The sequence below is a fragment of the Echinops telfairi genome, unplaced genomic scaffold, assembly GCF_000313985.2.
Source record: "Echinops telfairi isolate 266 unplaced genomic scaffold, ASM31398v2 ScPeMD7_7468;HRSCAF=8506_0, whole genome shotgun sequence".
Lineage (NCBI taxonomy): Eukaryota > Metazoa > Chordata > Mammalia > Afrosoricida > Tenrecidae > Echinops > Echinops telfairi.
In genome coordinates this window covers 6,040,994-6,052,631 of record NW_022111369.1, presented here as the reverse complement: position 1 = coordinate 6,052,631, position 11,638 = coordinate 6,040,994, and the positions used below count along the sequence as shown (strand labels likewise).

At 42.7% G+C, this 11,638-nt stretch overlaps 1 protein-coding gene and 1 non-coding gene across 2 annotated transcripts in view; both read left to right on the top strand.

Annotated features, from left to right (window-relative positions):
• The window catches only part of EGF (epidermal growth factor), a 146,770-nt gene that overhangs the window by 96,788 nt on the left and 38,344 nt on the right, over positions 1-11,638 (top strand). Inside the window, exons 14-15 of the mRNA XM_045284316.1 lie at positions 3,339-3,506; positions 4,200-4,349. Of these exons, the coding sequence (XP_045140251.1) occupies positions 3,339-3,506; positions 4,200-4,349 (318 nt within the window). The remainder of the gene's footprint in view (positions 1-3,338; positions 3,507-4,199; positions 4,350-11,638) is intronic.
• LOC115873441 lies at positions 1,195-1,357 on the top strand. The gene has a single exon (XR_004048438.1). It is a non-coding gene; the product is annotated as a U1 spliceosomal RNA (small nuclear RNA).

The window sequence follows — 11,638 nt, the reverse complement described above, 5'->3', positions numbered from 1 at the left end:
GCGTGTCTCATGGTGGGATCAGCCATATTGTCCACTCTGTCCATTGGCTGTTCAGAGCGGGGATGTCGTCCTCCAGGCCTGGTGGGTTAGGACCATCATTATTTTCAAAGTCTTTTCTTTCTACTAGAGCCCTTGGTATCAGCTCCTTTTTTTCCCCCTCCTACTCCCACCCTCGTGGACCTTTGACAAAATATAAATTATTGTTATTTTTATATCTTACACCATCTGCTGTCTCCCTTCACCCACATTTCTGTTGTTTGTCCCCCTGGATGTGTGTGTTATACTTCAATCGTTGAGATCAGTTCCTCCTTTCTGCCCCTTCTCCCCTTGTCTTCCCCCAACCCTCATGGTATTGCTACTCTCATTATTGTTCCGGAGAGCGTTATCTGTCCTGGATTCCATGTGTCAAGAGCTCTTATCTGTACCAGTGTATATGCTCTAGTCTAGCCGGATTTGTAAGGTAGAACTGGGGTCATGATGGGTGGGGAGGAAGCATTAAAGAATGAGAAGGATGTTGTGTGTTTCATCAGTGCTATACTAGTGATTCCATTCTTGGAAACATTTTCAAACTCATCTGTTTGGATGACTGACAGCACCTCCCTTGTTTTTTTCTTCACTTCTTCTACATCATCAAATTGCAGTCTTGTCATGTACCTCGTCATTCACAGAAACAAAAAAGTCACACGGAGTGAGGTCAGGTGAGTCAGGTACGTGGGACAAGAGAGGCATGCTGTTTTTTGCCAAAAGCTGACACACTGAGATGGCTGTGTGAACAGGTGCATTGTCGTGGTAGCAAAACCAGTCCCTTCATCTGCCACAAATCAGGCCTTTTTCATTGCACACTGTTACACTGTCTTTTCAGAACCTCTAAATAGAAAGCTTGACTAACAGTCTGACCTGGTGGGATGCATTCCAAATATACTATCCCCCTCACATCAAAAGAACAAAAACAAATGAGCATAATTTGGGGGGGAGGTACCCCCTCATATGTGCTAAACAAATAATATGAAAAGGTGAACTATAGGAAGAAGAATGTGGCATTAGGATTGGAGGAAGATGCATTAATAACGTGGACTATACAGATTACACAGTCTTGTTTACAGCAAGCAAAGAGGATTTGAAACATTTGCTGGTGAAGATCAAAGACAGCCTTCAATGTGGGTTATGCCTCAACATAAAAAAACAAAGATCTTTATACTTACCTGCCAGGGAGACACCATGATCAGGAAGGGGGTTTTCCCAGGGCGAGGCTCACCCATTGCACTGCGGGTATGCTGACCCCTGCAATTTCCCCAAATGCGGGAAACTCGACTGCATAGTTTGTGGTAGTGGGGGACTGCGTTCACGCTCTCCCCTGATCTTACAAAAAAGAAGAAATAAAAGCAACAACAAGAACAAAGATCTTCACAAAAGGAACAACAAATAACATCATGATAAACAGAGAAAAGATTGAAATAGTCAAGAGTTTCATTTTCCTTGGATCCACAACCTATACCCACAGAAGCAGCAGCCAAAGAAATCAAATGACATAGTGCTTTGTGCAAATCTGCACAGGACCTCTTTAAAGTTCTGAAGAGCAAAGATGCCACTTTGAGGAGTAGGTACGCCTAATCTAAGCCACGGTATTTTCAGTAGCCTTAAAGGAATATGAAACCTGGACAATGAAATGGCTGGAGAAGAATTGATGCATGTGATTTAGGGTATGAGCAAAGATTATTGAAATTCCCGTGAATTGTCAGAAGAACCAATAAATCTATTGATAAAGATTTATATAGCCAGAGTGCTCCTTAGAAGTGAGGGTGGCAAAACATCATCTCACTTTCTGTGGCCATGTTATTAACAGTCATCTTGGAGAAGGACATGATGCTCAGTTAAGTAGAGGGTGTGTTAGACAGGGTTCTCTAGAGAAACAAAACCAGGACACTTATTATTAGATAGATAGATAGATAGATAGATAGATAGATAGATAGATAGATAGATAGGTTGATACAGCATGAAGGAATATAACAGCTAGTTAGTCCACACAACAGTAGAGAAGGCTCAGTTCAACTCACTTCCATGGAACAGTTAATATACTGAAAGTCCTTCAACTCACGAGGGGTGCTGGGTCCAAGGTCAAGGAAGTAGACTGCTGAGTCTTCCCTCAGGCAATGCAGGCAGCCTGCCTACAGGCAGCAAACAGCAGGGCGGGTCTCCAACAGTCAGCAGCTCAGTTTAGCAAAGGAGGCCTGGATGGGTTATCAAACTCAAGCAATGCAAGACAACAGGCTCCACCAGCCTCAAGCTCAAGCGATGTACACAACACCAGCATAGTGAAGCAGGTCTGGAAGGAACCTCAGGCTCTAGCAATACTATCCCACAGGTTGGCTGTCACACAGGTAGTGTAGCTCACAAGTTGAGGCAGAGAACTAGCTAAAGCAGTTCTTTGATCACCAGAGAGCTACAGAGCAAGAGAGAGAGGGACAGGACATGCTGAGCCATTTATCTCTGCCCTCCAATCAAACTACAACCTTATTAATCCCACATGTTCCTATTGGCCAGGTTGGCACAATAAACCTACCTATCACAGTGGGTTAGGCAAGAAGAGGAAGACCCTCCAAAAGGGGCTTGAACATTGCAATGATTGCAAGGATGGTGCAGGTGGAGGCACTCTTTTGTCCTGTAGTACATAGGCCCACTGTGAGTCAGAACTGATTCAACAGCGCCTCCTAGTGACAGCAAAGGGGAGTCAGTGGAATGAAGAAATTAAGATGGGAGAACCTTGAAGCTACTAATAAACTGAAGAAAAGGATTTAGGAGGAAGAAGATATAAAAGAAAGCTGAAACTGATGAGCTAATACTTTCGATTATAAGGCAAAAAAGAGACATCAAGAGTACAGGTCAGTAGTACAGAAGAGAGAGACGGGAGGAGGGGTCAGGTGCAGAGAGAGATGTCAGTAGAGATGGGAATTTGAGGGGATTCATTCAGTTATCTCAAATTTTAGAAAATTCTCACAGCAACTTGTGAGTTGTTCTCCTAGTGGCCACTGCCTTTCTGAACACAAGACAACTAAGACAAAAGAGAACGCCACTGCAGAAACACTGAACACAAACACTTCAACCTCCTTCATGGTGATCCTGTCCAACCACACTGTCCCCTCTCCAAGTGCAGGATGATAATGAGCTTTTCTAGGACCTCAGCCCCTCCCATTCTAAGATGAGTGAGAGTCCTCCATTATGTGGGTTCTTCTTGATGTCTCTCTGTTAGCTCACTGATGCAGCGCAGGAATTGTGTGCTTACGCAGATTTCAAGTCATTGGATAAACAAGGTTGACTTAATGTGTTTGAATTGTTTCCAGGTCGCCCTTTTTCAGTAGCCGTGTTTGAGGATCATGTGTGGTTCTCTGATTGGGCTGCACCATCGGTGATAAGAGTGAACAAGAGGACCGGCAAAGGCAGGGCGCGTCTCCAAGGGCGTATGCTGAAGCCCTCATCCCTGGTTGTGGTTCATCCCTTGGCAAAGCCAGGTACACTTGCAAGTGTTACAGTCTTTCTCTGGGTTGGTTAAGTGTAGTGATTGTTTGATGCTAGAACAGCAGGGAGAGTTAGATATTTTTGCTAACCTGAGGGGTTGTGAAGATTCCCTAAAATTTGGGCTTTGTTTAAACTAAGACAATCTGGTAGAGATTATATAGTATCATTTCTTGGTGTTATTGCCCTGATTGTATCTTTACTTCGCTACAGTTTTTTAACAGCTTACTGGTACTTATCTGTTATATCTTCAGACACTCGGGGGTTAAAAGGCACACAGGGGCAGACTTTAGATGGCTTCTCTCTACACTGGGACTTTCCCCACCCATTGGGCATGCCAATGAGTCAGCTAGGAGTAAGCCAATAGAAACGGCATAGTAGTCCTCCTGTTCTTCTGGCTGAAATGTTTTTGTACGTTTGACTAAGTGATGAGTGTTTTTGTATGTTTGACTAAGTAATGTTTTGTACGTTTGACTAAGGAATAGGAATCACACCTCTTACAGAGCTTCTTGCACTGAAACACTATACTTAATCAATACATGTCAGGTAATAACTTCTGAGAGATCCGTGAATCCTTATGGAAGCTCTTCTGAAATACTCTCCCCAGGGGTAGCGTGACTGTGATCTGCATGAATGGCATCTGTTTCATCTCCAGACACATCTGCCAATTTGCTTTCATTTCCTACCAGGAGCAGATCCCTGCTTACACCAAAATGGTGGCTGTGAACATTTTTGCCAAGAGAGGCACGGAATTGCTCATTGTGCATGTCGTGAAGGTTTTAGGAAAGCCTCAGATGGGAAAACGTGCTTGGCTCTGAAGGATCTTCATTTATCAGAAGGTAGTATGACAAATTTATATGATGAGATGCTCTTACCTTGGCTCAGGAATGTAGTACGACAGCCATCCCTATGCTTTTGCTGACGTTTAATATTTTATGTTATTGAAAGCTCCCCTGTTTTGAGGGATGCAAGATGCTTCCCCCCTGCCCCCCTTTCTGATGTATTTTGGATTCCTTGAAAATTTAAGGAGCTCTGGTGGTGTAGTGCTTACTAATTGCAAAGTGAGCAGGTTGAAACCACCAGCTACTCTATGGGAGAAAGATAAGACTTTCTACTCCTATAAAGATAAGATAAGGCTTTCTACTCCTATAAAGAGTTACAGTCTCAGAAACACACAGGGGCAGCACTATCCTGTCCTAAAGGGTAGCTAGGGGTCAGCATCAACTCGATGGCAGTTTTGGATTTGTATAGCGTTTGGTTGTAGATTTAAGTCAATTGGAAACCTCTAGTTCCATGGTTCTCAACCTTCCTAGTGCCACGACCTTTTAATACAGTTCTTCATTATTTTTGTTGCTACTTCATAACTATAATTTTGCTACTGCTATGAATTGGGGGACCCCTTTGAAAGGGTTGTTCAACCCCCAAAGGGGCTGCGACCCACGGGTTAAGAACCACTGCTCTAGTTATAAAATTAAGGAACAACAGTTAGTATTCAAAGTCTTAAACTGCAGTCTCCCCTCCCTTAAAATAAGAGCTGAAACACAGGGAATCCAGGACAGATAAACCCCTTAGACCAATAATGAGAGTAGTGATACCAGGAGGTGAAGGGGAAGAGGGGAGAGAAAGGGGGAACTGATCACAATGATCTACATATAACCCCCTCCCTGGGGGATGGACCACAGAAAAGTAGGTGAAGGGTAACATCAGTCAGTGTAAGACATGAAAAAAAAATTTATAAATTATCAAGGGTTCATGAGGAAGGGACGGGGTGGGGATAAGGAGTTGATACCAAGGGCCCAAGTAGAAACAAAATGTTTTGAGAATTATGATGGCAACAAATGTACAAATGTGCTTGACACAATGGATGGATGTATGAATTGTGATCAGAGTTGTACGAGTCCCCAATAAAATGATTTTCAAAAAAATCTGTTAAAAGGGGAGTGAATAAACTTAGAAATAAACGCCAACGTCTTACGACCTCACAAAAATGTGTGGAGACAGTTTGTCTCTCAGGGTAGTCATACGGAATTCTTGGGTGACCTGAAGAGTGGAGGTTGCCATAAGACGAGTGAAAAGGAAGGAGGAGGGACGACCGACCGGATCTAGAAGCAAGGGAAGAGACGTTAACAAAGAGGCCTCGACTGTTTGAAAAAGTTGCTCAGGTTGTGTTTGTAGGAATTGAAGAGCGATTGTCAGCTTCTTGTCTTTTTAAAAACATCTTCAGCTCATAATTTTACAGTCCATTTTTCTTGCATGTTATAGAATGTTCTTAGGTGTGTTATTGTTTCTGTGACAACTTCATCAAATCAGTCAAGTAAGTGATTCTCCTTAAAATCTGAGGATTGAATCTGCTGAAGAGGCATGCCAGCGTGATACGGAGCACACTGCTAACCTCATTGTTCTCTGCACAATCGTCTCACGACTCGTTTTGAATCCTGGGCTGTTTTCCGTACCAACTTGCCAAGTATTATTAAGGGGTGAGGCGTCATAATATGAAATGGGGGTCGGTGAATTAAAAAATGAAACAAAATGACAAAACACACACAAATATTGCTATCATTATATATTTACATATGTGCATATCCATATTTATACCAATATATATAATGTTTGCTTTCTTACTCTTTCCTCTTTTTCTGTTTTCTTTCCTCCTGCCCCCCAGTCATGTTTACCCATCGTTCACCTCTCAGTAATTACTCTCAGATACCTTTCAACTGATCAAACATGACCACAAGTGCTATACTCGCCTCACCATCAATTTTGGATGCCTTACTATTCCCCTGTCCCTGTCATTATTTGCTCATCGCACTCCTCCCCCAGCCTCCTTCTCGCCCATGCCCCCGGGAGCCATCGGTCCATTGCTCTTTGGGATCGCTTCTCCTGCCTAACTTCTATAGACAAACACCAAGAGGGGGGAAAATAGAGACCATACAAATAGTTCCTAGTCTAGTATCCCTCTGTTACATGGAGAGCAGGCCCTCTTATAATCCATTAGTCCGATCCCCTTTTCTTTCATAATCCACATCTAGGACCTGCTTACCTAACAGCATGTACAACCCTTTCAGCCCTCAGCGTTTGTGTCCGAGGGGCGTGCCTTCGACAGGACGCCATTGCTTTCCCTGCAGTCAAGGATAGAGCGGTCTAGTGCCCCACCCCGTAGCACCTTTAGACTCTCAGTGTGGTCCCCTTGTGGATATACCCCAACCAGTTCAGATGAGGTGCCAAGTGCTGCCCCAGAGTCAGAAGTGTACAGTGGTGCTTCCTCAGGGCCTTCTTGGCTTTGCTCGCACTGCTGGTGAGTTGTACTCCCCTCTTGGTTTGCCCCAGGTGGGCAGGTCAGACCAGCCCCTCTCCAGAACTCTATCTTCAGTGCTGTCCTCTGTAACAACACTGTCATCGAAGGAGGGGGCGTCAGGTCTGGAGCTGAGGCCTGTCCTGCAGTCCTCGTTGTGAATGAGCTGCTGCAAGCAGGAAAGTCGCCCTAAGGCTTGGTGCACTGGGATGAGGTCTGCTCTCTCCCTTTCCTGTGGAGACATACACAATGCCCTCCCCTGGGTGCATGAGTGCCTTGTTCTCCCATTGCCTCCTTTTCCCTTCCCCCTGCCCTCTGTAGGCCGTGAAGGGATGGGGGGTGGGGGTGGGGGGATGTCTTTCTGCACAGGTACTATCTGCATCTTTTTCTTTTTTTCTTTTTGATGACGTCTGCATCATAGCCAGTGACCTGGCTCTTGCCAGAGTGTCTGGTCCCCAGCCTGGGCTCTGTGCGACATGTACATTGCCCCTATGCCCGGTCTGTTGTTTGAACTGACCTCGTGCACCCATATACTTGTCCTTTTGTGCTTGGCTACCTTCACTCCGCATAGTATCCTCCAACTCTTTCCAAGAGATGAGGTGCTTCATTGTTTCATCACTATATTTTAGGGATGCATAGTACTTAATTGGGTATCTATACCAGGGTTTTTGAACCCCTTCATCTATTGATGGAAATTTAGGCTGTTTCCAATTCTTTGCTATCGTGAACTGCACCACAATGAACATTGGAGCACAGATGTCTGGTCGTGTCCTGTTTCTTGTTTCTTCTGGGTGTCTGCCCAGTAGTGGAATTGCTGGGTTGTAAGGTTATGTAAGGTTACTTAATTTCTCTGTAGTAGGTATTGCTTTCCACAGTGGCTATACATATCTACAAGACCACCAGCAGTGAATGAGAGTTCCTATCTCACCAGACCACTGCCAACATCTATTGATTTTTTTAAAAAATAGGGCTATCCTTGTGGGTGTTAGGTGGTATCTCATAGTTGCTTTGATTTGCATTTCCCAGTGGCTGATGATCGGGAGCATTTTCTTGTACGGTTACTGGCCATTCGGGTTTCTTCCTTTGTGAATCTTCTGATCGAGTCTTTTGCCCCCTCCTCAGTGGGCTATTCGTGTTTGTTTGTTTTTGTGAGGTTGCAAGGTTCTGTAAATTTTGGTCATAAGACCTTTGTCTGATAAGTCATTACTAAATCTCTTTTCCCTGTCTGTGGCCTCTCTCATTACTCTCCTAATGAAGTCTTTCAATGCATACATGTGTTTTATCTTCAGTATGTCCCACACATCTATTTTCTCTTCCTCTGGGTATGTAGAACTTCATGAGTACTAATAGCCCATGGATTCCTGCTGCATGGTTCTTTGCTTTGTACAAATTTTTTTCATTGATGATCCTGATAATTTTAGGTTTTACCTCCAGGTCTGATACATCTTGAATTTTTCCTTGTGTATAGGGCAAGGTAAATGTCTTGTTTCATTCTTCTGCAGGTTGATATCCAGTTTTTCCAGCACCAATTATTAAAAAGGGCATCTGATTCCCATTTGATTGGGGGTGGGGGGCGCTGATCTTATCAAAGATCGATTGACTTGTATTTTGCTGTTTTTATTTCTGGATTTTCTGTTCTTATCCATGGATTTGAGTATCTATCATTATACCAGTTCCATGCTGTTTTGACAACCATGGTTGTATAAGTTTTAAAGTCAGGTAATGCAAGCCCACATACTTTATTCTTTTCCTTGAGGAGCTCTTTGCCAATTCTGGGTTTCTTCCCTTTCTGTATGAAATTGATAGTCAGTTTTTCCATTTCTTTGATAAATGATGCTGGTATCTGTATCAGGATTGCATTGAACCTTATATAGTGCCATAGGTAGGATTGCCATCTTTACAATATTGAATCAGTATTAAGCCTGGGATGTTTTTCCATTTGTGAAGGTCCCTTTTGGTAAGGTATATTCCTAGATATTTTAATTTATGCATAGCTATTGTGAAGGGTACTCCCTTTATCTCTTTCTCTGTAATCCCATCAGTTGTATATAGCAATCCTCTCGACTTCTGCTTGATGATCGTGTATTCTGCCACTCTACCATATTCCTCTATTGCTTCAAGCATTCTTATTATGGAACCTTCAGGGTTCTCAATATATAAAATCATATCATCTGCAAATAACAATAATTTCACCTCTTCTTTCCCCTGACATATATTTTTGATACCCTTCCATTGTCTTATATTATCAGCTTGGACCTCCAGGATAATGCTGAATAAGAGTGGGGACAAGGGGCATCCTTGTCTGGTTGCCTTTTTCAGTGGGAATGTTTCATCTATTATCCTTTGATTGTAACACTGGCTGTTGGATTTTCGGATTTTCATATATAGCTTTAATTATACTGAGGTAATTTCCTTCCAGTCTAATATTCTTGAGTGTCTTAATTAGGAATGGGTGTTGAATGCTATCAACTGCTTTTTCTGTGTCTATTGATATTATTATGTGTTTCTTGTCCTTTTTCTTCTCAGTGTGGTAGATAATGTTAATAGATTTTCAAATGGTGAACCATCCCTGCATCCCTGGTATGAACCTCACTTGGTCATGATGAATTATTCTTTTTATATACTTTTGTATTCTAGTAGCCAAGATTTTGTTAACGATTTTTTCACCTATGTTCATTAGAGATATTAGCCTGTAGTTCTCTATTCTTGTCAGATCCTTGCCTGGTTTGGGTATCTAGCTTCATAGAATGTGTTTGGGAGTTTACCATCCTTATCTATGTTCTGGAAGAGCGTGTGTAGAATTGGTGTCAGATTTTCCCTGAATGTTTGGTAGAATTCCCCTGTGAAGTCATCTGGGCCTGGGCTCTTTTTAGGTGGTAGTTCCTTGATAACCTTTTCTATTTCTTCTTTTGTTTGTTATGGGTCTGTTCAATTTCTTGACATCTATGTGAGAGGATCTGGGGAGGGTTTGATTTTCCAGGTATTTGTCCATATCTCCCCAGTTGTTGGATCCCTTGGAGGTACAGTCCTTCATAGTACCACATAATCTTTTAATTTTGTTGGGGTTCCATTATAATTTCCCCTGTTTCATCCCTCAACCTGGATATTGATGTCAGCTCCTTCCTATCTTTTATTAGATTTGCCAACAGCTTGTCAATTCTGTAATTCTTTCAAAGAACCAACTTTTTACTGAGTTAATTTTCTCCTTAGTTTGTTTTCCCATTCATTTATCTCTGTGATGATTTTGATAATTTCTTTTGTTCTTTTTGTAATTATTAAAAATAATTTTATTGGGGCTTCTTACAACTCCTATGACAATCCATACATCCATTATATCAAGCATATTTGTACATATGTTGCCATCATTTTTTCTAAACATTTATTTTCTATAGAGCTTTTAGTATCAGCTCCTCTTTTTCACCTTCCCCCTTATGACCTCTTGGTAAATTATGAATTATTATTATTATTTTCATATCTTACACCTACTGCTGTCTCCCTTCCCCCATGGTTTCTATTGTTTGTCTCCTTGGAGGGGGTAGTGTGGTTATGTGTTGATCATTGCATTTGGTTCCCTCTCCTCTCCTCTTCTTCTCACCTTCCTCCTACCCTTCTGGTATTGCTATTCCCATTCCTGCTCTTGGATTCTGTGTGTCCTGAGCTCTTATCTCTTATCTATACCGGTATACATGCCTTGGTCTAGTCCGAAGTGTGAGGCATCACTGGGATCATAATAGTGGAGGGTGAGGAAGCCTCAAGGAGCCAGAGCAATAGTGTGTGTTTCATCAGTGCTTTACTCCACCCTGGTTGACTCATCCCTTCCCTTTGACCCCTCTGTGGGGGATGTCCCATTGTCTACAGATGGGCTTTGAGTCTCTGCTCTGACCACTCTCATCCTCAACAATATGTTTTTCTTTTGTTTGCTTGTTTGTTTGTTCTGAGTCTTCTAATGCTGGTTACCCTGTCCCAGCAACACGTCATGATGGCAGCAGCTGGTGTGCTTCTTCCATGTGGGCTTGTTGCTTCTCTGATACATGGCCACTTGTTTAACTTCAAGCCTTTTAGACCCCAGACACTGTCTTTTAATAGCCAGACACCATCAGCTTCTTCACATTTGCTTACGCACCTATTTGGTCTTCAGTGATCATGTCGGGAAGGTGAGCATCACAGAATGCCAGTTTGTTAGAACAAAGTGTTCTTGTGTTGAGGGAGGACATGAGCAGAAGCCCGAAGTCAGTCCACTACCTCAGTGTATTGCCATATAAATATATGTACATAGGCCAATACCTCTATTTTTATGAATTAATGTATTTACATATATACACAGCTATGCTTATACCTTTATCCATAGCTTTGCTTCCTAGATCTTTCCTCTGTTTCCTTCTACATTCTTCCCGCCCCACCATCACCCTCACCCTACTTCCATCTCTTGGTACTTCCTCTCAACTAATTCGCTGTTGCTCCATCACCTCCAGGATCTCTACATCCTCCATGTTGTTGATTTCAATTCCCTAGTTGTTCCCCTGTCTATGCTGTTGTTTGGTCACCTCTCCCTTCCCTCACTTCCTTCTTCCCCCAAGTCCCTTCAGGTCATGTTGCTTGCTCTTCAAGCTTGCTTCCCATGCCTATCTTACGTGAGTAGGCAAACCAACAATAACATAGACCATATGGGAAAAAAATAAAAAGAAAAGGTTGAGGAAAGAAAAGAAAAAGAGAAAAAACATGCATAATTCCAGGCCTGTCCATTGACCTTTCTGACTATCTCTCCACTGGTCTTTGGGGGATTCCAGGAGCTGCCCCTCCTAGCCTGAAGTCTATTTGGGGGGGGAGGGGGTCTTT